The 25,637-nt window shown below is 37.6% G+C and overlaps 1 protein-coding gene across 5 annotated transcripts; it reads left to right on the forward strand.

Annotated features, from left to right (window-relative positions):
• The first annotated feature begins 1,360 nt into the window (after positions 1–1,360).
• dazap1 (DAZ associated protein 1) lies at positions 1,361–24,627 on the forward strand. 5 transcript variants are annotated; one of them, XM_067513061.1, is made up of 13 exons: positions 1,361–1,506; positions 2,684–2,724; positions 5,600–5,799; positions 6,285–6,350; positions 7,266–7,373; positions 7,596–7,644; positions 12,287–12,369; positions 16,766–16,913; positions 17,130–17,162; positions 17,770–17,919; positions 18,474–18,638; positions 21,092–21,184; positions 23,758–24,627. In XM_067513061.1, the coding sequence occupies exons 1-13, from the start codon at positions 1,475–1,477 to the stop codon at positions 23,928–23,930; spliced, it is 1,341 nt and encodes a 446-aa protein (XP_067369162.1). In that variant the 5' UTR covers positions 1,361–1,474; the 3' UTR covers positions 23,931–24,627. The 5 variants fall into 5 exon arrangements, with proteins under 5 accessions (XP_067369162.1, XP_067369163.1, XP_067369165.1 ...); XM_067513062.1 differs by having other exon boundaries at positions 7,269–7,373; XM_067513064.1 differs by having other exon boundaries at positions 5,633–5,799.
• Positions 24,628–25,637: the final 1,010 nt, after the last annotated feature.

Consider the following 25,637-nt stretch of genomic DNA (forward strand, 5'->3'; position numbering starts at 1 on the left):
TAATCAGTCTAGATTATGGTTCACCTCTGTCAATTAAATTTGCATTTCATGTTTTAAATGTCACTGTGTTAGTTTCGTCATTGGTGTTTTATTAACTCAGCCAGAGAGTGGATGTCACATATGTCTTGTTTGTCAGCAACAGATCTAGAAAAGCAGTGGCTGAATTTGCATAAAATTTGCTCACATCAATGCAAAGAGGATGATAATATTTAACTTTAGACACTCAGATGCCCACTTGCAGCTTTTCTATTGCATCGCCACGGGCAAAGCTTTATAGCATGTATATGCATGCAGTAACATGTATCATAAATCACATAACATTTTCTGACCTATGGACAGAATACTGCCAACGGGAAGAAAGCAGCTGAACAAATGAACTGTCCTTTTATACTGTTATAACAAAATAACATAACAGTTATGATTTTGAGATTTTTCCAAATTAAAATTTCTTTTGGACATATTTTTCACCTTTTCACCCCTGTTTTCTGAAATGTGTTCACTAATTTGGAAACCTAACTAATTTGGAAATAAGATTTGCTTATTTTTGTTGTTGTTTCTATTCACTAAAGGGTACGCAATGGAAAAAATTTAAATCAACATTTTTGAAGTCATTCTCTCCCTAATATTAAACAAGGCATGAACATTTTGGATTGTTTCTGCAGAAAATTAATATTTTCTTTTTACTCATCAACAACTCAATTGGTCTGATTCCAGACTTAGTTAAAGTAAATTTTAAAACACACAAAGTGAGTAAAGAATTTGCAGTAGTTTGCTGGATTATATTTTAGGTAAATACTTGCAATTTTCAGTGTATGTTTTTGTTTTGTTTTTTTTGTCCTTTAGGCTTATCCCGCGAGTTCAGGGTCGCCACAGCGGATCATTGTCCACATGTTGATTTGGCATAGTTTTTACTCCGGTAGCCCTTCCTGACGCAACCAATTTCTACCTTTGACAGGAGAAGCTGCACAGCTGGGGATGGGAATGGGCTTTTAGGGGTTCAGTGTCCCACCCAGAAACACTTCAACATATAGCCGGGACCGGGGATTGAACCACTGACCCTGTGGTCCATGGACTGCCTTTACAAACTGAGCTACTGCAATTTCAGTGTATGTACTCCCTCTGAATTGGCCGTGTTAACTAGAATTGTTAGGGTTTTTGTTGCACATGTTGCCTTATAAAAGAAACGATTTCAATGATAGTCATGCTTATCTAAGATTACATTTCAAAAAGACATGCTTTAAGACAGGCTTTAAAGCTTTTCCTGTGTAATGATTCAACCCAGTGAATGCGATGGTTGCAGACTAGTTTGGTGTAATGTCCCTTTAACGCCGCTGCCCCCTGCAGCGCCGTCATTGCGCAGAACAGTTTGAACCAAAAAGCGGAGTGACCTTCCTCCGCTCTCAGTCTGAGAGGGGCAGCACTAAAGTAATAAGCCGGTTACAGCTCCTGCAGTCCCCAGCTTTTAGCATCAGCAATGAACAACAACTTAGTCGGAGATGAAATCGGGTAAGGTCCTTTTACTAAACCGTCCTTTCCGGACTTATCAAACTGTGTTGCTGCGTCGTAACTTATAGTTACCGAGCTCTCTAGTCAAGCTGTCAGTTGACAGCTAATGTTAGCTACTAGGCTAAGCTAGCTGTAGTAAGTAAGATCGCTAGCTGGAGAAAAGGCGGTCAAAAAGTAAAAATATTCACCAAAGTAGCTAAATTGATCGTGTAATTACTTACAATGAAACAGACAATGTTTCTCCAGAGTGCTGCCACTTAGCTTGTCATGGAAATATATGAAAATGTAGTAACTTACTACAGTGTTGTTTTCAGTTAGCTCGAAGCAACTGAGCTAGCTTAGCTAACGCTTGCCAGCGAAGCGAAAGTCTCGTCTCGACTTCGCCGATGTGAGGACATTTAGCGGGCACTGCCGGAGGATGGATCATCGTCGTCTGCACCAACCCTCCACTTGTGTCACAGCGGCTACACTGACCTCATATGTTTCAACAGTTACATTAATCAGATATTAATAAACTTTTTAGCTGGTTGGACAGTAGTACAGTGGAAACTGCGGTTGAGCGTCCAGGGCTGTAACGAGCATCCGAGTTCAACCGTCCGCATGCCGGCAGCCGAGCAGCCACTCTCCCCCCTCCGCTCTGACGGGGAAATACTCGAGGCTTTAGCGGGGAAGGCAGGAGCGGGCGGTAGACGGTGACCCGTGGGGCTCTCGGAGTCAGTTTGTTAGATCAGGCTTGTGTTAGCTTGCTGAACAGCATGGCTCTTTCCCGGGATACCTTACGTGGCAGGAGGTTCATAAAAGACCTTCATTATAGAGGCCATTTCATTCAGTTTGAGGAGACCAAAGGGGCATTCACTGTCAGGAGGGACCTTCCTATGAATTACATATAAAAAGTTTAATATAATTGGACATATGTGTATATCTCTCCATGCTGCACCAGTTTTGTAATATCTGTTTACGTTGCTGTTTAGTCTACTTAAGCATTGCCATGGCTCTCAAGCCTTCTTTACTAAAACTTGTGTAATTGCTATTCTGTAAAACCTGAACAGGTAACACTACCCCTGGTTTGTCTCATTTGTATTCTATGTGACTTAGCTGTGATGTTTGTATAACTGTAATTTACTGTAATTCAATGTGATTATCAATGACTTATTCGTAATTTATCTGCTCTTTACAGGAAACTTTTTGTGGGTGGATTGGACTGGAGTACCACACAAGGTAAGCGGCTGCAAATTTTTGTCAAGACTATTTCATGCATAAAGTGTTTTTAATGATTAGGTTTTGTCTGCATAACACCGTTGTAACTTCATTGATTCGTTGCCAGACTGAAGGCTGAGGCTGTTAGCTTGTTAGATGTCTTGTTTTGGAAATGAATTTGAATAAACTACAGATTGTCAGGTCATGAGTGGGTAGCACTTTGCTGTGAGACACAGCATAAATCTAGATGAAACAATAATTAAATCTTGGTCTTTTTGCCTCTACAATAGTAATATTGTTGTTGTTTTTTTGTGAATGCAAAAATAAGCATGTTTCTGCTTGGGCTCTGTTAAGAATAGTCATTAATGTGACCATGGTGACCAAATACATGAAAATTGTATTATTTGTAATTTTTTTGATTGTTTATATCCGATTCAAATCAGATGTTGTCAGAAGCATGGTGGTGGACATGGTTAGCACTACTGCCTCACGGCTATTGGGTCCTGGGTTGAAATCCAGTAAAGGCTGTGGGCTGTGGCCTTTCTATGCGGATACTGCATGTTCTCCCCGTGCTTGCGTGAGTTTCCTCCCACAGTCCAGAGACATGCATGTTAGGTTAATTGGTGACTCTAAATTCCCCGTAGGGTTGAACGATAGTGAGAATGGTTGTCTGTCTGTGAAAGTTTCACTGTTTTGTCCATGAGATAGATGGGTGACCTGTCCATGGTGTACCCCACCTCTCGCACAATTACAGCTGGAATGGACCAGGACCCTGAACAGGATAAGCGGTTAAGATAATGGCTGAAACTGCGCTGCTTTGTTTTAGTCTGCAAAATGCTAATATGACGCACAAACAAATGTATTTGAGAATGTTGGTTGATTTGTGGTACGACATTGTTAAATTTACAAAATTAAGGTGTTTAATACTGCATTGACACCAGTTCAACTTTGAGACGTCTGAAATTAAATTATGTTACTAGTTATAGACTAGACTAAATTTGTGTTTGTAATGGTAAAGCTATAGGGGGGACTTTGTAGCTCATACTGTACTAGAGGGTAAAAGATGATTTTTATCTTTATCACACAAACAATGTAATGCCTGCAGAAATATCACTGACTGCGTTTACATGCACATTTTCCCGGGTAATCGGGGGAATGGAGTCTAGATTACGTACGTAACCTGGTTTCTGTACATTTGCGTATACAGGCAGCAGATGACCAATCTGACTTCTCCATTACCCAAGACTTCTTTTAGGAGCATGGCTCACAGGTTTTTACTGTATAGTGACAGTAAATGCTGCTTTTTGACTTTCTTCCCCTTTTTTTTTTTTTTTTTTTTTTTTTTGCTGTGATCATATCTCTGCAGAATGGAGAGTCAGAGTAACAGCACAGTGTAGAGAGAGATAATCAGCGTAGACTTCTATAAGGAACTTTGTGTTCTTCAGTTAAACTTTGGGCAGACTTTGATTTTAAAAATGAGGTGGCATTGCTCTGTTAATGATCTATTGCTTTTGTTATGCACATGCACTGGAGAAAACTGATTAGAAACCTGGTTATGTGTTTACATCGCAGACAAATTGGCATTTTCTGGGAGAAATCTATCTGGGGAAATCAGGTTTCCCTAATCCCCTACCAAAGGGGTTTCTAATCCTGGTCCTCAAGTACCCCTACCCTGCCTATTTTCCAACTTTCCATGCTATTCCCTCTGCTGAATTCCTGGATCAGCTGTGTTCAGTCAATTAAAAGCTGGAAGTTACCAATTTACTTTGTCTTCTTCACTCCATCCTCATCTAAGATGTTATCTTCCAGTTGCCGATTGACTGAACACACCTGATCCAGGTAATTAGCAGTGGGTACGCTGACTAAAAACTAGGGTACTTGAGGACTACTGTTGAGAATTACCTCCATACCCTGGTTTCATGAACAAGCCTTCCAGTTTACATGACAGTTAAGAAATCAGCACTGACTGTGGCGCTGAATGCGGCACAACTCATGAATAGTTTGTTTAAAAGTAAATGAAGTTAATCTCTTTAGGAACCACTTGAGGGCAATGTCCATCCATATGTTGCAGTTTTCCTGGGTTCAGATTATTTAATTTTGTGTTTTTTTTCTTTAAGAACGTCTTTCTTTTGTTCACAATATGTAATCACTGATGTGCTACAGTGTAAATTACATGGCATACATCTAGTCTGTGTAAACATTCTTCATTTATTTGGTCAAGTTTGTTTAACGCCCTTAACTGTCCCATGCTTGGTTGACCATTGTGTGAATTTGCAGCAGCGTCTCTGTTAACAAGAACTGTTAACATTAAGATCTGAACCACAGAGCTGTGTTACTCTAAGCCCGTTTACCTGGCAATGCCCCAGGGCTTCCCAGCAAAGAGAGAGGCAATTACGATTACTCTCCAAAGTGACTCCTCATTTGTTCAAACTTGCACGCCTTGCCTCTGTGGGCGTGTGCAGGTGTTACAGTTGGTTGTATATTTGGTGCTATGCAAGATGACACTGGGTCAGTGCATTGTTTGCTTTTTAGGAGTGTCAATATGTTATGTGAATGTGTTTTTACCTCTTTAAATAAGAACAATTCCCACTGTCTTGCCATGAGAGAAAACATAGGTCACTGAATGACTTTTATTGTTCTGTGTGCAATTTTATGGAGTAGTGCTGGTGTTTGTTTTTTTTGTCTCCACACCTTTCCAAACCTGTTTTGGCCCCAGTCACAGTTTATGCTCAAGTGTTGATCACAATTTCCTAATGCCAATCACAGTAAGCCTTGACTTTTATAAATTATGAATACGCTTTCTTCTGTTAAAATAGAAAACTAGGCTGAGTTAAATCTTAGATACAATTTTATATTTGTAGTAATGCGTATTATTTGGTGCTTATTCACTGTGAAGCTCTGCTGTTGTGTCATTTCTTTCTCTTCTCAGAGACACTTAGAAGCTACTTCTCACAATATGGGGAAGTAGTAGATTGTGTCATCATGAAAGACAAAACTACGAATCAGTCGCGAGGCTTCGGCTTTGTCAAATTCAAAGACCCCAATTGTGTACGGACAGTGCTGGAGACAAAGCCGCATAATCTTGATGGAAGAAATGTGAGTATTTTAAATCAAGAGAACAGATGGTCAAATCAACTAGAGTAATCTGGCTGTGTGAGATATGAGCAATGTGAAAAACTTAAACAGTTTTCATCATCCACAGTATTAAAAAAAAAGTACAGTTTTGCTTTGGGCTGTACCTGCTGTATTGTATATTTTGCAAAAGCTGACGTGTTTGTCCGACAGACCTTAGCTCTTCAAGTTAGCAAAACTGGCTGTTAAAGTGGGATTTCACTGAGATGGCTGAAATGAACCAAGATGTTCTTAATCTAGTGTTCCCCAGTGCATGGATTTTGGCTTACAGTCATTATTTGTGGGCAAAAAGCCAGATATTCAGTTGAATGTATGTCAGTATATATGTTGCTCTTTTGTGTGAGGTAAGCCAGCCAATCTGCTATAATGGATTACCTAAAGAACATTTGAAGGTGCCTTTACTCTGGGCAAATGCAAAACGTTTTTTCTTCTTCTTCCTTGCTGCTCAGATTGACCCAAAGCCATGTACTCCCAGAGGAATGCAACCTGAAAAGTCTCGAACCAAGGAGGGCTGGGTAAGAGGAATCAGTTTTTTATTGGGCATACTAGTTTAGGTATTTCTGCTGGAATAAGATTCAGGTTGTCCATCTTCTGGACAGACTTAGTGGAAGGAATCATTAAGCTCTCATAGACCTTTATAACTGTGGTAAATGTTAGATGTACACCTTTGTATTATCTTCTTGAATTTAGCACACTATTTTTGAATAATAAGAAACAAATTCTATCCTCTCTGACAAAACTATGTTGTTCTTAAAAGTTCCCCTATTAAAACTGAATACACAAGAAGAATCAAGGACGAGCATGCTGTTAAGTACTGTTGTTACAAGTAAGCTGTTAAGTATGAATGCTATTCCTAGCTGTGGGTTCTTGAAAAGTCAGCAATCTCTGCATTAACATGGGTAATTAGGGGGGGTAATCAACAATGGTATCAGTACCCTGCAGATCTATTAAAATAATTTATCCCCTTTTAGCCAGCAAAAGTTTAAGTTATTGCAGCTTTGTCACATATTTGGCTTTAAGCACAGACTCTGTTTGTCAGACTTATGTAAATGTGACTGTCTTCCTGCTACTGGAATTGCTTTCAATTAATTTCAATCATGTAGCTGAGACTGAATGTTTTACTGTTAAAGCAGAAGATGTAATTGTTGAAAATCATTGTTGCTGTAAGCGGCCTCGTGCCTATACAGAATGAGTGCTGTGCTCAGCAATGGTGAAATGCTTAGTATTTGAGGGTAAGTGGTGGAAGCAGTGTTCTTTGATGTGTGGAGAAAAGTGTTTGCATTGACATGACATGTTAACATTTATACCCCAGGGCAAGAGGAGAGCCTAATTTCTTCTGCACTGTCTGAATAGATGATGGCTTACTAGCCTCTTCCCACAGTGATCCTTTAACAGACATTAAAATCCATACACTCCATGTTTTCTTTCAGAAGGGCAGCAAAGGCGATAGCAATAAATCAAAGAAGATATTTGTAGGTGGAATCCCCCATAACTGCGGCGAGCCTGAACTCAGGGACTATTTCAATAGATTCGGAGTGGTGAGTATTGCCAAGTGCATAATAAAGTCAGTTCATATCATCATTAACACTGCTTGAATTGATGTGACATCTAGTAGGGTCAATACTACAGTATAAAAATGTAAAATTAAATAGGATTTGATGGGACAGTTAATTATTTTGAGGCAGAATAATTAACTGGAATAGGAAGGGACCTTGTCTGTTTTTCTAATGGAGCCACTGTTTCCCTTTGTCCCATTCAAGGTCACAGAGGTGGTAATGATCTATGATGCGGAGAAGCAGAGGCCCCGAGGTAAAAGCTGATCCCTTTTTTTTTTTTCCTCCTCTTTCTTTACCTTACCATCTTAAATCTTATGACAAACTATTCTGGCCCAAAGAGACAAATCCCTTTCAGCCTCAGATTTTCTATTAAATTAATTTTGTATATGGAAACCATTGCAACAAAAGATAAAAGCATCTTAAATGAAATCCATACCAACCCAAACAATGCACATTAAATTGACAGTGTAATTATAAAAGTAAATATAATTTCCAGAAATTGGATGAAATATGTACTGCAATGCAAAATACTGTATGTCACTGACTGGTGAAGTCCATTAAATTCTAGGAGCTTCACTTTATGTGAAGGTTGTGAAGTTGTGCACTGTAACACATAAAACAACAGTAGATAGCTTAAAACAAATCTCAGCCTCTTGTTACCTTCACATGTCTAAAAATCGTCTCCTTTTAAGAAGTTGTAGGCTTTGATTTGCTGTATCCTTCAAGATGGTGGGCTAAAGCCAAGCTGTTCCATGAACCCATTACTACTCAGTTAACTAAAAATGTTTTCCTAAACATAAAGAATTATTCAGGCGCCTTAGTTTACCACACATGATCATATTTAGGGTGGAAATGGTGAAAACAGTGAAGTGCTTCTCTTCTCATTTGTTTTGATGAGTATTTTTGTTTGGGTATTTGTAATTTATTATATCAGCTAGTGGTACACACAGGGGGTCATTATAAACATTAAAATGAAACCTCTAAGGAGCATTTGATTCACTGAAACTGCACGAATACATTCAGATTTGCCTTTTTTATGTTAAAAGGAACAATTGACCCTATAGTAAGTAGTGGCTTTGATGATGATGTACTTGCCTTTTTTGGTATTAATTTGTTATTTTTCCCCTACAGTTTTAAGTAACTGGCCAAATGTAGTATAATATCACTCAAAGTACACTGCTTGGCAAAAAAAAAGATCACACACTGAGATGTTGTTGGACTGCTTTTAGCTTGGATTACAAGATGCATTTGCTGCGGGCTTGTTTCAGTGGGCTTATGCAATGCCACAACATTTAGTTCCATCCAGAGTTGCATTGGTTGCGTAAAGTCTTCTCCGGCACATCCCAAAGATTCTCAATGGGGCTAAGCTTACCGATCTATGTGTGAAAATGATATTCTATGCTCCGTGAACCCCTCTTTTGCATTTTTAGCTCAATGGCATTTCCCTCATAAAATTATCTCAGTACATTCAGTTAGTCAGTTACTCCTTGTATCATCAGTTAGGATTGAATGACTTGTTACTAGCTGAGACATATTAATCACTGCAGTAATTATCCAATGGAAGGCTCTTGCCTATGTGCTTATTTATTTATTATTGTTTTGCCTTTTTGACCAGGCAGTGAAGTGATGCAGGTAACATTACAAAAGGCAGTTTCAAGTATGAAGTGTTACAAAACTGTGAAAAATGTAATTCACAATTTTCCCCCATTTTTACACATTTATCAAAGTTTGTACATAATGAATTTGAATTGATTAAGAAACGGTTTTAGCTCCTAATGGAAGCTTTAAGCTACCCCTACATATTTATGTAAGGCATTTTATATTTTAATGATTTAAACTGTGGTTTACACTATAACATTTTGTTACTGAAGTTCATGCCATTTATTGGGAGATTGTGAAAGGGTGTTCTGCAGCACAAAGGGAATCACTGACAGGAGGAGAGGAGGCAGGTTGCGGGAAAGTAGGTGCTCCAAAATTACAACACTTTATCACAACATGGAACTGGCATATTGAGAACAGTTTGAGAGTGCAAGGAGAGATTTGCCCTTCAGAGAGGCTGTTTTCAGTTCAAATGCTGAAGGTGAAAAAAGAAAACATTACGAGAGCAATGGAATAATTTTAATTCTTTTAGAAACTAAGTTTTATGTGCCTTTTGATACTTCAGAACTTATATTGCAGTTTTTAATATAAGCAGAAATGTCTCGAGTTTAAGAGAGTTTGTCCAGTTAAGTCAGAAAATATACTATAATTGTTTGGCATGTGGCAATACTTTTAGCATGGATGGCCTCTCTGGGAATCAGACCTGTGCCACTGGCAGTGTCTGCGTCTGACTCTGCCCACCGAGTAGCAGTCACATCTATTTCATCTTCATTTGTCCTACATAGCAATGCCACTGCCACTGATCCACAACATGTATTACTATTCTTTCTCCAAAACCCTATTCATTTTCTTTTGGGAAAAACCCAGAATAGTTTGTCATTGGAATTTAACATGATGTATTGCACCAGTAACAACCATTACATAATTTTAATAGTAGAGACATTTTGTTTTACCAAAATCATTAGACTTTGAACACTGGAATAAGTTTTCTTTACCTTGATTTAGATGTAACTGATACTTGTATCTTAAATGGCATAGTATGTGTTTTCCCATATGTAGAGAGTTAAGTATTTTTGTAAGTAAGCCCTTTCTATTTTTCTTTCTTCTATCCCCCCCTCTCTATGTGAATGGTTTGAATGTGATTAACGGTGTCTCTTAAGATTTGTCTTTTCTCCTTTAGGTTACTGTGCATTGACTGGTAGCACAGAGGTACAGGCCAACTGTAAATGCATCCTCATTTTTTACTTTGTCAAAATGGTGCATGCACAAAGTTTCATCAAATTGTTAACTGGGTTAAAGATTTACCTAAACTCATTAATTGTATATATAGAGAGTATAAAGGTATTTTAGGTTATTTTTATATATTATAGTTTTGTATTATAGTGATTATAGTGACTGTTTCCATTTCTGGTGGAAGAGACACTGGACCCCATCCACTGAATGTAGATTCTCTGACATTCTCTTGATTTAGTTAGTATATATTCTAACAATATATTGGTGAATATCAGGCTTTCTAAAAAAAATCACAAGATAAAAATCTGATCCCTTTAAATTAATAAAAAATATTATGTAATCTAATTTTGATTAGGGCTGCAATTTACCACCATTTTCATTAGCAATTATATATTAGATTGTTTTAAGTAGATTGTTTGGTTTATAAAATACCAGTTGTAAAAAATGCATTTTAATTTTCCAAAGCCCAGATAAAATGAAACAGAACAAAAACCACATTTGACAAGCGAAATCCAGCATCCAGTTTGCTGTTGTTTTCCATTCATCAAATGTCTGCTGATAAACTGAGTGAGTGCGGATTTATAGTAAGTTTTTGGTAAGGTAATATTATATACCACTTTTATCCAAAGTGCTTTACAATCTTGCTTCTCATTCACACACACACACCAATGGCGGTGGCTGCAATACCCATCGGAAGCATTTTGGGGTTCAGCGAAAAGACACTTTCACAGATTGTATAAGGAATATAGTATTAAAAACTAAAATTATTATTTTTTTTTTTTTAAAAAGTTAAAATCTATTTTTTACTATCAAATAATTTTAAAAATATATACAGCTAAAATCCCTTATTCAACTGTGTGTATCTCCGTTCTCAAAAACTAAAGACATAACACTAAACTTACATTACTGGTAAAGGTCACAGTTATTTTAATTTTAAAAGCATGTAATCTTACTTAGAACACATCAGTTTTATCAATAACCGATACCTAATTTAAGTAACCAGTGAAATTAAAATATGTTGGTAACCGAGATATGTCAAAATCCTTTATGTGCCAACTCAGATTTAGATCAAGGACGGGTCATTGACAGATGTTATTAATAGCAATAGATCATGAGGTTTGGGAATGCTTGGCATGTTACTAGAGGTCTCTTAAATCTCAGTACTCCTAGGATGTTTAATTGGATTCAGGTTAAGTCCCCAAGTAGAGATGACACAACCCAATTCTGCCACTTTTGAAAGTTAATCGAATTGAAAATAGATCACTGCAGTGCACAGTGGCCTGAAAAGTTTTTTAATAGATAGTCAGTCAGATGAAGTAGATCAGTCAGCAGTTGGCGCGACTGAAAAGTTGGACCAAAACCTCCTTTTAAAGTTTGGATTTGTGTTGATGAACGTTGTGTATCCACCATGAGAGCTCCTTTATCCAAACCAAGTCTTCATTTTGGGGAAAGCAGTTGTGGCCTATATCTTTGTGTTACCATTGTGAGCAATATTTAATTGTCCATTTTAGGCTTATCCTGGCTGACTCAAATGTAAAATTCTGAAATTGGGAAAGCTTGGAGAAAGCGTTAGTCATTCGACAGTTTGTTTCTCCATGTTTTTGTGATGCATTAACAATGGCTGCTGCGAGTGTGTGCTCCACAGCATTTATACCGAGGGACAGATCAAGGTGGGGTTTGGATGAAATGGCAACGAGCTGTAATTTAGTATTAGATCAATTGGCATTTATCAGTGTTAGAGGGTGTAAGAGTGACTGAATTGACATTTTTATGTGACATTTCACATTAAATCAAATGCTACACCTGTCATTCTTCATGATAAGCAGTCCTGTTTGTTATCTTCACAAAATATTTCTCTGCACAGTAAAGAGAGAAGTTTCCAAGAATCCCCCAGGCTTTAGTCTTGGATTTGTGTTGTTCTGCAAGTCTGCAACATCATCCGAACCCCAGGAGCCTCTTGCTCAGTCTTGACGGATCCTCACTCTGCTGAAGCCCAATACTGTTCTTCATCTTGTGTTGTCACAACCCCCTGCTACCTTGATTCACTCTTGGTCGTTGGCTAGGTTTTGGATTTATTACTTTCGAGGCCGAACAATCAGTGGACCAGGCTGTCAACATGCATTTTCACGACATCATGGGCAAAAAAGTGTGTAGTTGTAGTTTTATTTTACCCTTAAGATGAAACAGAGGCTTGGGTGACAAAGTGATGAGTGTACTATGATGCTGTTTTATTAGAGCAGCATCATACAGCACATATTTAATCGTTACAGTTTGAAAATAATCAAACTGTCAACTTACTTTTCTCCTCAATATCTACTACCAGTACACCTACTATTTTGTCCTTTAAAGTTTCTGTAGGTACACCAATTCTTCACAAAGGCAGTTTTATTACACTTTAAATGTCACCCAAGGCTTTGTTTAAATTGACCACTCCTTTAGGTTGTTCTAATTTCAGTATGTTGTACTCGAGACATGCTGTTTTCTGGCTTTTGATGCATCAGTAAAATGACCACAGTATAAATGGATGAAGTTAAGGCACCCACATAATTCTGCTGAATATAAATCACCTAAAGGATTGGTCCTATCAGTTCTGTTTTTTTTGTTTTGTTATTTGTTTGTTTGTTTTCTGATATTCTGTTGGCAGGTCACTTACACGTCAACATGTTTTTGTTTCTTCTTTTTGAAAAGTGAAAGCAAAAGCTCAACTCAGTGACCTAAGTTGAAGAATCTCCATACTGTGTCTATTAGTTCTCTAAATGAAAACTAGTCTCTAAAATTCTGTTAAGGATGAGACACGAGTCCCTTGTTATTGTTTGCTTTAACTCAGTGAGTTAACCAGCTGGATGAGATTTACTGCACAAAGACAATTCAGATAGTTTCAGGTAAGCTGTCCATCTGGGAAAAGTTTCACAATGGTGTAGTATTTAAGCAGACCTCCTAACCTTCTGCCGTTCCTGCTATTGTTTTACTGTCAATGGCAAACACCACCCACCTGGCACCTCAGCTGAGTAAAACAGAAACATCACGAGTCACTTGCATTCAGAACCCTTCACTTTTTTCACATTTAATTGTGTTGTAGATTTAACTTAATTTAAATGTATACATTTGCAAGTTTGGCCCATCAGTCTACACTCAATAACTCATCACAATCATTTTTTAGTTTTTTATTAAAATTTTAAACCTCTTCTTTACAAAAGTATTCCAACGCTTTTTATCGCGTAATTGTGATTACGTGCATCCCATTTGCTTAGATTTTTACTTAAATGTTTCTAAAACACAACAATAGTTTTGTGGGGAGGCTTAGACCACCGCAATGGTGTTTTCCAAAGAGCAAATCAGTCTCAGTATATGTGAAATTTAACAAACCAGACAAAAGGGTCTTGGTTAGAGAAGAACCCAACAGTCACACTGATAGTATTTCAGAAATTATCTAAATGTTGATGTTTTACCTCTGAGTACAAAGGAGCATACAGTCAAGACTGCTGTGGCTATGTGACAAGTCTGACTGTCCTTAAGCGGCCCAACCAAAGCAAAGACTTGAACTCCACAGAACACCTGTGAGGTGACCTTAAAATGGTGGTTTACAGATGTCTTCTATCCAGTCTGATGAAGCTTGAAAGCATCTGCCAGGAAAATGAGAGAAACTGCTCAAATCCAGCTGCACTAAGCTTGTAGCAACGTAACCAAGAACTTGGTGTAATCTATGGTGTAATCTAAGATGTATTTGTCGCCCAAGTGCCTTTCACGCACTACGCAATAAAGGTTGCTCGTACTTATTTAACAATATTTTTAACGATATTTCATTGTTTATGTGGGAATTGAGTGTAGACTGATGGGCAAAGATGTGTTTCTTTATTTAAAATTAAACATATAACACAAACTGTGCAAAAAGTGAAGTGTCAGAATTTCTGTCAGGGATTGGTCTTAGCACTTTGGTTTTAAAGGCACTTTAAATGCTCTCATTCATTAACACCCCCTCTTTCCCCAATAGAGACATTTTGTAATTAGCAGCTCTAAAACCACTGTACAGAGATACCAGAAGAGAGACAAGTCTCCTTTGTGCCCTCCTAGTAATGATTTGTAGGCATAGGAAAATCATCAAAGTCAATCACAGTGTAGTTATAGCCACTGAGTCATATCATGTCATTGCATTCTTTTACTATCCGTGATGTTCACATGGCTACATAAGTTTTTTTTTAAAGGTTTGAAGGTCAGTCTATGGCATTTATACACTCAGAAGACCTTATTTGAGATTTAAATTTAGTTAAATTAGAAAGTTAAATGAGAGTCCATTTTTGCTGTATTTGTGAATTGCTACAGAATTATATTTCTGCAGCTAAAAGATATTTCAAGCATGACCTGTTTGGAACTTACCTTGATTCCGGTTGTGTTACTGTAGATGACATGAAATGTGTCTTATTTACATATTGCTGCTTAGATGAACTAACTAGTTCTTAGCAAGATAGTTGTCACATCTTTATTTACTTGACTTCTGGGTTGCTTCTCTTCTGTTTGTCCATCCATTCATATATTATCTTTGACAACTTTACTTGTTCAGGATTGCGGGGGCCTGGAGCATATTCCAGCTGGGCAGGGTACACCCAGGGCAGGTCGGCAGACAAACAGACAGAAAACCATTCACACTAACATTCACACCTACGGGCAATCTAAAGTCACCAATTAACCTAACGTGCGAATGTCTTTGGGCTGTGGCCATGAAAACCCATGAAAGCACGGGGGAGAACATGAAAGAAAGGCAACAGCCAGCTGGTGGGTTTGAACCCAGGGCCTTCTAGCTGTGATAAACCATCTCTACCACTGTGCTGCTTCAACATCTCATTTGAATCAGATATGAACAATTAAAAGATATGCAAACACTCTAATTCACACTTATGGAAAGCCAAGATTTGGAAGGGGACCTTCTAGTTGTTAGGAGGCAGAGCTAATCACCACACCACCGTGCACCACCATCTTAAGTTTTTCAAACGCTTCTGATTAGAGCAGGAAATGTAGAAGCATTTGTTAAATGTATTTAAGATGAAGCTTTGCAATAAAAATCATAGGTTATTTTTATTGAGATGTTACTGATTATTACAATATCTTTTTTTTTTTTTTTTGTCCTTTCAGCTTATCATATTACAAAAGATAATCTACATTTAAAAGATAATCCTTGGAAAATGAGTCAGCCCAATCTGTGGAGTCTCCAGTGGTAGCCACCCCCCTTGACTTTGCCCTGGTTTCCAGCAGAAATCAAGGCTCAACTTAATCTATTGTTCTTGACTTGACATTACCTTATGCTGGGACTTAAGGGAGGCTGGGAGATATGAGTTACAAAATTAGAAACTAGAGCACATCAAACTGTGGAACAAATCCCAGTTCTGCTGTTGGGGACTGTACGAAAGTCATGGTATCCATCACTTGTAGCTGTGGTGCCCACGGGAAAAAGTGCGCAGGTAGCTGCCGGTGGCGGCGAGACCACTGCCGGAAACATGTGCGTGTAATTAGGTCGACAGAGAAGAAAGAGAGAAGGCTGGGGTAGGTGGCAACACCTTAAAGCGGCAAGGAATTTGCGATCCGTTTTTCTCCTGCAAGGTGACCCCAATAACTCAACCCCTCAGTCTATTTCTGGTCGACTCTCCACTTAGTCTCAGCCGGTTTCTTTGCTCTGGTTAACTGCTGGTATGTTTGCCTAGTTATACAAGAACATTTTTGTTATTAGGGCAATAAGTTTATATTTGACTCCAGAACATAATTATTACAGTGGTACCCTTGATATAAAGTCTCTATTAAAAAAAGAGTGTCAAAGTAAAATTAAAAGTACAATTTGTGTATTTTCTTATATATTTATATAAGTCTCGAAAAGGAAACTTCAGGTTGCATTCTAACATTTGACTGTGTCCTCCAGTACAATTCGACATTTTATTGGGTTCAAAGTGTATCGGTCAATGTGCTCATTCGAAAAATATTTTATCATTTTTGACACAGTATGAAGATTCACTTTTAGATTGACTGAAAAGATTCTTTGTACTATCATTTGTATCTGCATGTTTACTTTATATTCTATTAGAACTGAGATAAAAATTTTCTCTACATCCATCCCCCCAAAACTTATTCCAAATAAAATAAAAATGAGATTTTTGTAAGCGTTATCTGGAAAAAGGTAAGTCTTAAACTTCCATAAGATGTCTTTATAATAAATAGGCCAATTCATTTAACTATAAAATAAATTATGTTTCTCAGGTACCGTAAGAGCCTGTGATCTGGACTCAAAAATGGAATCATTAAAGTAATGCTGTAATTTTGGGCAATATGAAAATTATGTACCTGAGACACATAGTTGTACAGTTCTCCTGACTAGACAGTAATATTAATATAATATTATATAGTATAATTGCCCACAATATTCTAATAAAGTGAAATATTTCAAAGTTGCCAAAAATTCTAAGAATAAATATCAGTGGTAGGATTGGCCTGTCTAGGTGAGGGACTTCATAGACCTTATACTGGTGTTGCTAAATGTGCCCTCCTTGTCCTTTGTCCAGGTGGAAGTAAAGAAGGCTGAACCTCGTGACAGCAAAGCTCCTGGCCAGCTTGGTCCTGGCCAGTGGGCACCCAGGGGCATCTTGAGTGCAGCTAATGGTTGGACAGCACAGCCTGCCCAGGGCTGGCAACAGCCTTATGGGCCACAAGGTGAGTGGGAACAAGTCCTAGAGCAGAGCAAGTGATTCTTGCTGCTCAGAAGAAAGACTGGTAGTAACTATTTCAATGTTTTAAAGCCACTGCTGTAAAATTAACCTTACATGTAGGTCACTGATTGCACTCTCAGTTTCAGTTTCAAATTATTATGTGAATCTTTTACATTTCAGGCATTAATATTATTCTCACTGTATTTTTTTCACTTCTTAGGAGTGTGGGTGTCGACTACTGGTCAACCCATAGGTAACTGTTTTACTTCCACTTTACAGCACATAGAAAACCTTCTGTTTTTTCAATAATGTTGCACAACTGTGAATTAATCAAACTACGGATAGATATTTGTTTTCGTTGTCATCATGTGCTTATTCTGGGATACCTGTGTCACAGAGATGGGCCTACATTGGTGTAGGCAATAGGCTGAGGGGAGTTAACACATGTTATCACTGATTTATAATGGCTGAGGCCGCTGATAATTTGCAGCTTAAGACAGATGGCAGCCTTGAGTGGATTCCGGCCTCCCTCTGCTATTGGTCAGGCTTGGATTCATATCACCCCCTCCAGGTCAACCTACAATGCTGCTTGTATTGTTGGTCCTGTGTTGGCTCAAAGAATACTTCAGTTTCATTTAGCTTCCATTTTTTAAAACTGTTTATATATGACCTTTACATGTATGTCTGTTAAAACCATAGACCATAAACCACCAGTAAAACCATAACAATTTCCAACTGGTGCAATTCAGATCTTGTCTTTATCGTTATCGTCAGTGTATATAATTCATATACTACCTATATAAAAGAGATATTTATATAAAAACATGTATATAAAATAGTTCTGCTATCTGTTGGAGCAGGTGGGTATGGACCTCCTTTGTCAGCAGGCCGGGGAACACCAACACAGCCTCCATCCCCTTTCAACGCATTCCTGGTCACGACCCCGGCGGGCAGTTTTGCTGCACCTCAGGGCTATCCTCATCAGGGTTACACCACAGCACCTCAGTTTGGTCAGTAATTTTAATACATTTACTGATCACACTTGGGTAAATACAGCATAACAGAATTATTGTATTATATTATTAAGTATATTATTGTTAGCTAATTTACTAGGGATTTCATAATCCTAAGAAAAGGTTTTGAAAACTTCTTAAAACAGCGTTACAAGTTTTATAGCTCCTTGCACTTCAAGACAGTATTTTATTCTACAGGTGTCTTATGTAAAATGCATTAATTGAATCTGTATCAAGTTTTTCAGACAGCTTTGCTGTTGCTATGGTCAGAGAGGAACCTTCACCTTATCAGAGATAGACAGTGGCACTTGCAGATACTCGACAATTACATTAAATGTTGCTAAAAGGTTGTTAGTGGATGTTTGCAGAGGCATTGTCCTAGCATTTTGTAAATCATAGACAAAGTATTAAACATTATATTGTTAAAAAAAGTCCAAATTTAGTGCAGTTGTGGGTTGCACAGTTTGTGTTCTTAAATCTTAAAATGACATTGACATGGGAGTTAATGGATGATCATAAGGAAAATAAAAAATGATCTTAATCTCCAACAGGTTACAGTTTTGGAACCCCCCATGCAGACCAGTATGCTCAACAGGTTCCTCCTCCACCTACCACTCCAGGGACTGCACCTCTGGGCTTTGCCCCCGCCACCACACCAACTCAGGACTTAAGCAAAGCTCCAACTGGGCAGCCTGACTTCCCTTATAGCCAGTATGGTAAGAAAAGCTTTGTACATAAAACAGTTTGCTGCCCTTTCTCTCCTAATTAATTTTATCAGCCCTTTGCCCCTACCCATTTACCTGGATATTTTATTGGGTGCAACTACTGCTAATTTTGAGTTCATTACTACAACCCTTAAACAAGCAGGAGCTTACTCTTGGTTTCATTTAGCTTGAACAGCTACATATGCATACGTGCTTTTTGCATACACATGAAAACCCCTGGTTGTGCCGTGAAGATGCTGCTGAAGTTTCACCATATCCAGGAGTCTTCAGCGGTCATTTTTGTCAAGTTTTTCCAGTTGGGCTGTGGATTGGCAAAAAGATTGGTAGGTCTTGGTAGGGTTGAATTAGATCATCCTGCCTTGCAATGTTCCCCCCCATTTTTATTTTACTTGGAATTTTAAAGTAGTGAAACATTTTCCTTCTCTTGACTGTGCTAGACAATAGACTTGTTTCAATTACTACTGCCTTTTAATTACATCCTTCCTACACCTCCTCATCCTCTTTCTCCCCGTGGATGACTTTGCTGGCTTTTTTTCCTAGTCTTGGCATGGTCACCAGCATGACAGATTGTGCACATAAAACCTTAGTTCTGGTATTAAACAACAACCTGCCAAGATACCTATCAAAACTTTTCAACATGTCCATCAATTTACCACACAGGAGCTTTGCATGCTATGTGCCCCTCTGCCTTATAAATACTTACAAATATTACACTCCTAAGGAATTCATTTACTTACGTATTACTAGGTTTTACTTTGTCAGGTGACTTTGTGTAAACTGGAATGTTAGTCTAGTCTAACATTAGATTTGGATTGCGCTGGCTCTTGCTGAGCTGGGAACCTTTTTGACTTTGCCATTTAGTACATAGTGACTTAAAAATTGACATTCTATTATGTCACTTCAGGGTTAATGTATTCAATGATGTGCCTTATTAATTGCTGTCATTTGAAACAGTTAGAGCAAAGTTTTAGCATTGATTGTATGTTGCATTGTGCTGAGCGCACAAATGGAGGCTTAAAGGTTTTAGTTCTAACCCAAAAATAAAAAAATACTCTGAAAAACAATTCAACATCCAGGGAAAAGGAACAGTCTTTGTCTTTACCAATTAAAAACATCTGATTAAATGTAAGCACACAGTCAGATAAGGGTCAGCTAGTCATTCTGAAGCTAATTTTATTTTTATTTTTATTTTTTTGCTGGCTGGTATTTTTCTACTTTTGCTTTCAGCTGCTTCACACTGCTGGATCTACATTTAAAGCGGCCATGTGATCGCTGTCAATCATGAGAAGTGCCCATCTTGTTCAGTGTTTACTGCCTGTCCCTATCTTCCATCCAGCTTTTCCATTCAGTGTCCACTGGCTGTAACTTAGGCTACTAATCACAACCAGTGACAATGACACAGGTTTGTGTCATTGTTTTTGTATAGCAATAATAATAGCAGCTCTACTGTAGATGTCTATTTACAACAGTAGCTGCCACTGAATATGACGTTATTTTTCTCTTAGGTTTCACTTATTAAAATTGGTGAATGTGGAATTAGGGAGTTAGAATAAATTATGGTTAGAGAGTAAGATCAAACCAGTGGTTTTGAATGTAAATTTATTAATGTTTAATTTAATGGCGTCATTTTCGAATGCATACCATAGAGTTTTAGGTATTTCCACTTTCCAGTGAAACACTAGTTCTTTTATTATGATACCTTGTGAAAATCTCATTCATTCGTCACAAAACTTGGTGTATTCAAGAACATCAGAAATTTGAGAACTGACTGCAAGGCAGCAGCTTTTTGAATGCACTAAACTCTACATTCTACTTTTGAGATAGGTTTTTAGCCATATAGCTCACCAGGTGTTGAATTGCCTTTGAATTCATTGATTTTGTTGTCATGCTACTTAGAGAACTGTTTCGAATGTAACCAGAACCTTCAACATGACAACGCAAAAGTTTAAATCTAATTTGAAGTTCATTTTCACAGCATGCATTATTGGAGACCAATGTAGCCAGCTGAATAGAAAGTCAATCTAGAAACCTACTGGTATTCTTTGGAAAATGTCTGCTACAGGTCACATTTATGGACTACAACATGCAAAACCGCTGGTATGGTTGCATTAGTTCCTGTTTTTAGTTTTCGCTTTTTGTATTTATTTTTTTCAAGGATAGTGACTTGCATCTTAGCATCACATGCACATTTCACAAAATTAGCTGAGACCAGGCTGGCATGATTAAAAAGTCAGGCGTGCTAGCAGATAACTCACACACTCACCCTCCATTTTGTTTTGACTTCCACATGAATCTGAGCAGTGATGCTTCGCCAAGCTTAGTGCAGACACAGTAAATAAGTATAAATGCTACGCTGTGTTAGCTCAGTAAGCGGGGGACTATGTAAAGTAGTCGGCCAGCAGTATCTGGGTTCAGTCAACCTGGTCTCCTCATCTCCCTGATAGGCTTGGGTAACTACCCTCAGGACCCCTCTGCCTACGGACCAACGCGTCCTTCTCACAGTTATGGTCAGGATGAGCAGGGAGGATATAGTGCAGGTAGGTGCCAGCATCGTCTTCTCCAACCACAAAAGTAGCATTTGTTCAGTACTGTAGTGTTTATAGAGCTGCAACCTGGTTCTGCATTTTTTTGCCCTGTGTTTAGTATTTTGCATGTACATTTTGCATGTACATACAAATTACTGTGTGTACTCTTGTGTAGTAAAACACAGCCATTGACTATGCCTTTACTGAGTGGATGTGAAAGAAATTTATGTAAAGAATTTAGTAGAGGTCAAAGCATCCCTCTCTCATCCCTCTCAGTGGCTGTAGCTTTACAATACCAAGACTAACCATAGCCTCCTTTTTTGTCCACTCTCTGTATGCATTGCTTTGCTGATTATAAAAGGATGATCTAATTATCAGAAAATTTGTTCATCGTTCAGTTGTCTCTATGCATCAGCAGTCCATTCACCTGTTGTTGTTTTTTTTTTCTCCCATGTATTGTATCCACATTATAGCCAAAGGGGTGAGAAGATGTAAAGAGGGACACGATGCCAGTGAATTTCCAGTTTCTTTCAGATTCTTCTGCTTGATGGTCCTGTCTGGACCAATCTATGTCCTTCAGATTCCTTATTTTTATTTTTATTCTGTTTTTGGATCAGTTTAAGCACCCAAAAGATTTCTTTTCAAAAACTCTCCCTGTTTCTATTGAATTTTCTCTCTCTTGTCTTTATATTCCACTTATAACTTTCTCTACTCCAGTATTAAATGGCGACCTAACAAAATCTACGTAACTGGATGTTACCAAGGAAGGAAAATAACCAGCAAGTTGCTGCAGTTGGTTTCCATATTCTACCAGTCATTTGGTAAATTAAAAAAAAAAAAAAGATCCTAAAATTTCCTATGGTCGGCACACTTGCTGTTGAATTTTGGGACACACCAGACATATTTCCAGATGGATTCATTTCCTTCCCTCAGTGTCTCCTGTATGTGTATGTGTGTGTGTAAGGAGGTGGTGCCATCCAGTGTGAAAACAGAAGAACACAGTTGTACAGATCATTTAAGACAATCTAGAGATTGTTCGTCAATGAACCCTGCTTAAAACACTTTTTAAATTCAAATGAAATTGACATTTTTGCCATTGTACTATTGAACACTTTTGCATCATAATGTCTAAAGGCTCATTGATGAAATACAATATTTGAGGTAAAATCCACCACAAAACCCTTCAATACATAAAAAACACGTCTAGCAGCGCACATTACAGCGTTTTAGTCCATAATCACATCTTTAAGACCTTAATTGGGAAATAGATTTGTTTAGCTATTTATTAAATACCAAAGAAATCAAGTAGCCCATAACAATTCACCAGAGCACAAGATGATTTCTTTGGAATGATTCTGAATTCAGAGTAACATGAATCCAGGCTGCAAGTCCACAGACACATCTACAGGAAATTAGATGTCAGGGAATTGTATAAAACTGGTGGTTGGTTCCTTTTAATTTAATGCAGTGATCTAGAGAAGTTAGTAACTAGTGGCCATGGCCAACTATAATGTCTAAAAGTTTTAACATTAAATGGAACCACACTCCTATCTGTAATTAACGTTTCAGATATCAATATTAGCCTTTCCCCTAGTCCCAATTGTATTCTGACTAGTCAGAATGCTAAATAGAGATATTCACAATCACATTCTTATTAGTAGATATGGAATTTCAAGATAACTTTGATTTCATTAGTCAAAATTAAACTCAAGATACCTAAACTCCTTAAAAAGTTTAATTGACAACACTAATAGCTAGGCTGGATATCTATTGCAGATATAAGTTATTTATTACTTTGTACAAATTGTCACACCACAATTGTCACTTCAGGTATCTACAACATAATACTTCCTGGGCCAAGTTTGGTTACATTTGTCATTTATGTATATCAGTTTCGGATATCTGCAATGTCAATGCCTGATTAAATTATACTGGTGGGCTTTCTTAAGTTTCTAACTTTGGTTTTCTAATATATCTGGTCCAGACCATCTTGCTCCATGCACATGGGGATTTTCATGTTTTTTTTTGTTTGTTTGTTTTTTGCCCCCATCATAAATGTCAAACTTTATGAAAATTACCTCTATAGATATCATGTAACAAACTGTAATTATATGTAGCATACATTACAAAATAATTTAGCCTATAGTTAATTTAGCCCTTTAAATGGTTAATTGATTATCGAAATAGCTTTTATTTTTCTAAGTCGAACAATCCAGCCCAGTTAATGTGTAGATGCTGGGAACAAATGGTAAATAGTAATAATATAGTACTGATGATAATACTAACTTGGATTTATGATGTTATGTCACTTCCTGGTATTTCCAGTAGCTACAGCAAATTTATCAAAAATAAAAACATTTTACCTAAACACAACAGTTGACATGCAGTGTGCCTCAGAAATCTATGTGAAAGTGTGAGGGTTAGTGGTGGATTTTTTTTTTCTCCATATCAAAATTGTACTCGAACCACTTTACTTTATAAATACTTATAAAGAAGTAAAGCTTTTCCCTAAACTCCATTTGGTTCCCCTGACATTAAAACCTTCATCTCTTCCCCTCCTCCTTTCTCTCTGTTGTCCACATCAGGGTACGGTCAAGACCTAACAGCCTTTGGCCACAGTTTTGCAGACCCTAGTCAACCGACAGCTTCGTATGGGGCCCCAACAGCACAGCCTGCTACCGCCCCCCAGCCTGCCACCAGTGCGTTCGGTAGAGGGCAGAACCATAACGTACAGGGCTTCCACCCGTATCGACGCTGACCATCACCTTTGGGCAGAGCCGCTGTGTAAAGTAAAAAAAAAAAAAGCTGAAAAAAAAGGAGTGTGGGAAATGTGTTCTGGCAAAAAACAAAACTGGAATTTTGGATTGTTCTATGAAAATGTTAAATGCACACAGTTTGTAAAACAGAAACCTTTTTTGAAAGCAGGGATTCCAGTAAACTCAAAAGGGGTATAAAGAAACCCAGGTTTTTTTGCTTAACTTAAGGAATATTCAGCAGAAAGAAGCTTTTATCCCCCACCCCTCACCCCATGTTTTATAGTAGAAATAAACTACTTTGCAATAATTTTGATTGTCTGGTCAAACACTAGCACAGAGAATATATGTAAAGAGACTTGCATATAAATATGTATATTTATGGTGGACACAACTGAAAACAGGGTCTCAAGTTTCCTCAGCTTTAAATTCTAGGGAAAATGTTTTTATTTTTCATTTGGTGAATTTTGTTTACTTTCTGAGCCTTTAAAGTTCGTTTAAAAAGGAGATTATGAATATATATTATACACAAACTGTGCAATTTTTTAAAAAGAATTTTGTACTATAAATGTACACTGCTTGTTTTTTTATTTAAAGATGTAGACTTCCCTCAGGTGGCTGTTTTGGGTGCATTTTTTGCACTTATGCAAAAAGAAAAAAAGGACAAATTATTACAAAAATAAATGTTTTAATGAAACAGTGCTTTTGTTGTGCATCTTTCTTTTTATATGTAGAAATATTGAGCCCTGTTGTTTTGGTGGAATTGATAGAAAATGGATTAGTCCATAGAAGAAAATATATAACATATTGTTTTCTGCTTTTTATACACACTTTATCCTTAACAGGATAACAGGTATACATTGATTAGCCACAACTTAGCTCTAATAATGACAGCACTGGTGGTTCTAATAATGGGGGGAGGGGGAATAAGGTCCACATGGCCACTGTGAGCAGGCTTCTAAAGTCTTGCCTCCCTCTCATTCATTTTAAATAGCGTGGCCAAAACTTTAGAAACACCTCTTCCCCCTTTATAATTGACTCTAGTGGAGCTCCAACACCCACTATGAGCTCAATAGTATACAGAGTAGAATTAATAGCTTTCTGCCAGTTTTGACTTAAAAACTGAGGAAATATAAGTAGAATTCAAGGCATAGCTGCTGTATTGGATTGTATTACATTGTACAGCTGTACCTAATGAAGTTGCCAGTGTATGTTGAATAATATTGAGTAAATTCCTTAGGATGTTAACAGAGGAGGAGAGTTTACATACTGCAATTAGAATAAAATTAATCTGCAGTGGATCTATTATATGTCAATTTTATTTTATTTTATGTCAATTATTTTAGACACTTTTTCAGAATTACCAAATTTGTAAAAATCATTAAAATTAATAGAAAATGTGTATAACGGAAATTTGCAGAGTCATGGTCCTCTTTGCATTGTCGAGCATGAATGAATCAGTTTTGTGTGGGGACTGAGTTTGGTTTGTACAGTGCTGTTTAGTCTTATTCACCACAAATGACAGTTTTTGTAATTAATGTTCACACTGAGGATTAAGTTTCATGTCTCATGCTTATAAGGTAAGACATTCTACAAGCACCCATCTGTTTGAGCTCTGACTTCTGGACCTTCATCACAACACACACCAACAGTACCACTAAACCTAGTAGAATTAACCATCTCTAGGAACTACAAAACAGAGTTGCTGTCTC

Source organism: Channa argus, chromosome 8, assembly GCF_033026475.1.
Source record: "Channa argus isolate prfri chromosome 8, Channa argus male v1.0, whole genome shotgun sequence".
NCBI classification, from domain to species: Eukaryota; Metazoa; Chordata; class Actinopteri; order Anabantiformes; family Channidae; genus Channa; species Channa argus.